Source organism: Cryptotermes secundus, unplaced genomic scaffold (genome assembly GCF_002891405.2).
Source record: "Cryptotermes secundus unplaced genomic scaffold, Csec_1.0 scaffold193, whole genome shotgun sequence".
Classification (NCBI taxonomy): domain Eukaryota; kingdom Metazoa; phylum Arthropoda; class Insecta; order Blattodea; family Kalotermitidae; genus Cryptotermes; species Cryptotermes secundus.
In genome coordinates, this window is record NW_019731217.1 from 15,448 (window position 1) to 19,694 (window position 4,247).

A 4,247-nucleotide genomic window follows, 5' to 3' on the forward strand; every position below is an offset into this window, starting at 1 on the left:
CAAACCTCACATTGGTGTGACTAGTTTTCTGGGCAATATCACTTAAATCTTTCTCAATTTGATAACTGAGGTTTCTCTCCAAACTGTTACCTGGCCCCCCAACTATAACTACCTGATCTTCTTTACTAAAACCTTTGCACAATTTTCCAATGTCCCCAGTGACGTTGCTCAGATCAGCATTGGGCTTGAATATGCTGGTCACAGCATATTCAAGCAGTGACAGCAGACAGCAGACTGTCTGCTTTTACCGGTTCTCACGGTCTTTTTGCTTGCAGATTTCTTATATATTTTTTCTTCTACCCTGAAAATGGAGGCGATACGTTCCTCCGAAACGTCGGTTAAAACCACATATACACGGTGCCAAATCCCAGAAGACTGCTTTCTTCATAGTCACCGCAGTGAAAGCCTCAATTCTTTTGGCTTATTTTGGACTTCATCCATCGTCTAGTATGTAAAAGACAAAAGACCACGACATTTCGGAGACTGGATCTGTCTCCGTCTTCAGGTGGGTAGGGAAGGATAAACCTACTTGGTTGGGCCCGTTAGAAAGAGCTAGTCTCAATCACTGGTCCAGTAGGTTTATCCTTCCCTACCCACCTGAAGACAGAGACAGATCCAGTCTCCAAAACATCATGGTCTTTTGTCTAGACAATGGATGAAGTCCAAAATAAGCCAAAAGAAGTACAGTATACACCATCGTCAGAATCCTTTCAAGTCTATCAAAGAGAACTGGCTATATTTACATCATTGCAGTGATGGTTCACATTGGCAGGAAATATGTTTTTAAAGAAAGAAATGTTATGTAATACCTTCATCATATTTTTTTATTCCTTACCATATGAACCTACTATGGTATGATAATCACATCACAAAGTTGATATTCTGAAAGGAAAAAAAGAGAAGAATTTTCAAGTCTGCATTGGCAGAGCAACCTTTGTTCTGTCTTGGTAAGTGGCCATCATTTTCCTTATTTCAGTTATCAATGTATGGTCAACAGAGCCCATTAGGAAAGGTCATCGCCGAGGAACTCAAGCCCTATCTCCTAATATGGTAGGTGAAGTATTTGTTTAAATACAGATAAGCTTTTGTTACTGAAGAACTATAACAGAAAGTTGTGCCTAAAATTTGTGAATATCATTTTAGATTGAAGTGATTACAGTTAAATGAGATGTCAGAACATGGTATAAACATTTGTGCTTCTGTACTCCACCACGCGATTCCTTGATGAAAACTGAGTTGAAAATTTTCCTTTTTAAAATCTTGATTGACGCATAATTTTCGTAGAAAATGCAATTGAAATTGAACATGATGTGCTAGCACAGCATGGATATTCATTCCTACATGCACCACCATGCAGATTTTTTAATTGACATTGGGATGAAAATGACTCTTAATAATATTTTTACCAACAATTTTTATGGAACGATTTGATTGAAGGTTTGCATATTATGTTGTCATAATGCATGTAAGTGGAATGAGGTTTTTTATGTGTGAAAAATATTTTATTTAATTCCTCCCCCCGCATTTTTTATCTAAGAGTAGGAGTGTTAAATTATGTAAGTAAATATGGTACTTGAAAGTGAAATATAGAAGTAACTTACAAAATGACTGACACTCCAGGGCCAAAACCAGGAGGTTGAAAGAATTTGAGTGGAATTGTGCCATAGAGTTATGATCTGAACGATTTCATTTCAGTCCACTTGGCATACTAAATCCGCCATATCCTTTTCTTATTTTCTTTAAAGTTCATGTGCTGACTGTGGCCCTGCATTCTGCCTTATTACCTTTCTTCACTACTCTAAGAATCTGTCACTTGTACTGAACATTTCAGTCACATGTGTCTCTTTGCAGTCATTCAGTAGAATCCTCTCTATTGTTGTGTTAATTATACTCATTTATTAAAATATTGCTCAGTTTGTTAGTATGAAAGTCTTTAAATCATCTTCCATATCTGGAAGAAGATACACCCATGACAAGAGAAGCATCATATTTTGCATCTACTAGCATGATTTCATTTCAGAATGCTGTCACATTGTTGTCCTCATAAAGAAGAGTTTTGAGAGGATGTGATGGATGTTAGGCTTATACTGTTGAAGCTATTAATATTGATTCATAAACTGCTCAAGGTTATGATCATCATCATCAGTAATCTGTCAAGACGACAGGTCCACAGTCTCTTCCAAAACAATTCCTCCATTTAATGCGTATGATACTGACCGAAAATTTTTTAAAAAAGTTCCCATCATACTGAATGATATGGAGGATTGTCAGTCAGTATCACTGCATCTTCTTAGTACATTATTAAATATGTTTTATCTGTAAACACACACTGCTGGTTTTACTGATGAACAGGCTGTTATCTCAGTTCCCATAGTTAATAATGATTTCTTTGATAGCCATCACAAATTTTAGTCTGTGATTTCCAATAGCATTTCCACATATGGCAGGGATGCAGGTTAGTAGGCCTTTTCTAACACAGTGTGGTTTCGTTGCCTTTGTAAATATGGTTAGGTTACAATTTCTTCAAGGATGAATGTTATAAATCCTAAATGGAAATACAAACAAAAAAACAAAACAGAAGGAAACGGACTCTGTGGCCTGGAGTCTGCAAGTAAATTATACTGACTGAGTGACCGCCTCTTGTTGGTGAAGTTGGTGCCAACTTTTGTGGATAGAGGGTATCACATGTGTCAACGCAACAGATCCCCATGGCCATTAATCTCGGGTCTCTAGACCAGAGCCGCTATTTCCTTGAAATAGGTCCTGAATTATCCTCATGAGGCTGAGTGGACCCCATTCCAGACTCACTACTTAGAAAATCTGGTAGTGCCAGGAATTGAACTTGGAACCTCTGGATCTCTAGCCAGGAACTCTGACCACTAGACCACAGAGGCGGTCCCTTATAGAAATACTTGTACATTAATGACTAAACAGTGTTATTTAGTTGCTCCTCCTCTTGTTTTATTCCATTTAATCTTGGCTTACTGAGAAACACTTCCAGTAGTTCAGATTATGTAGTGTTTAATAATAATATGATTATTAGTGAGTAATAAATTGGGAAGGATGTGGACGTAAGTGGTCATGTCATAATTTTAGGTAATGTCCCAGAATTTGCCTGGAGGGACAAGAGGTGGCTACAAAAACTCAGTCATGATAGGTGGTCTCATGGCCAAAATCTGAATCCAAGACAAGTATAAAGCAAGACTACTCTCTTGACTTCAGTATTCACTTTCTTGTTTAAATTTTGTTAGTCATGCAGGAGAGGCTTAATCTTGAAGCTTTCAGAAAAACAGCAAATAATTGGACAGATGGGATAGATACAGGAAAATAGTTTTGGTAGTTTGTTTCTGATAGAACCACCGAAGCATGGAAGAATCAAGATTCTAAGCATTTTCCATGCTCTGTCTTGGAGATTTGCTGTCAGAATTTATTATGAATTCAGCCTCGTTTCAGTTTTCTTTATGTGACACATAGGACTGATAAAAAGTTTCTGAAATTAAGTTCCTGGTTATCACAAGGTAGATTATCTACAAGACTTACAGATTGAACCTTTGTGCAGTACTCATATACTGTATTTGTTATTGTAAGCATCGTGATTGAAAAAAAATTATTGGCTTGATTTTTGTAAACATTTTGTTTTAGTGTTAATTTCATTCACTTACTAAGTAAAATTCATAAGATCAGTTACAGAGTGTTGGTGGGCTTATAAATGCAGTCATAGTACAGCATGGTGTCAAGAAGAGTAGTCAGGAAGATGGTTTTCTAAGTTACTGCATTCCCAATAACATAGTAAGATTTTAATGTTGATACAGGCATGTAATGAGAAGAACTGGAGATGAAATCTTGGTTCAAAAATGCCCAGTACACAATTTTCATTTTGCAAATCCCATAGACAGTACAAAAATAAGTGCACATGTAAGCTGCAAAGTGAATAATCCATATGTTAAAAATCAGGAGTATTTTGTGTTATGAAATGAACCGTAGATGAAAGTGTGAATTGTGTTTGCAGCCAGTAGTACAGCAGACCAGTATTGTACAGAAGTTTGGCAACACTCGAATGACGCCAAGTACCTTGGGTGGCCATGAAGGAAAATATACTCCCAGCAGTTCTATTCCTGACTTGGTTCAGAGGTATATACTATGTACTAAATCTCCTTCTGAAGAACACATTTAGATCTTATTTAGAATGAAGATATTGGGAAAAATATGAAAATGTTGTGTGTGTGTGCGCGCGTGCGCCCCCCCCC

General features: G+C 37.1%; 1 protein-coding gene across 3 annotated transcripts in view; it reads left to right on the forward strand.

Annotated features, from left to right (window-relative positions):
- The window catches only part of LOC111866418 (protein salvador homolog 1), a 71,079-nt gene that overhangs the window by 15,035 nt on the left and 51,797 nt on the right, over positions 1–4,247 (forward strand). For all 3 annotated transcript variants that reach the window (XM_023855350.2, XM_023855349.2, XM_033752245.1), the window contains exons 3-4: positions 977–1,050; positions 4,010–4,131. In XM_023855350.2, the coding sequence (XP_023711118.1) occupies positions 977–1,050; positions 4,010–4,131 (196 nt within the window). The remainder of the gene's footprint in view (positions 1–976; positions 1,051–4,009; positions 4,132–4,247) is intronic.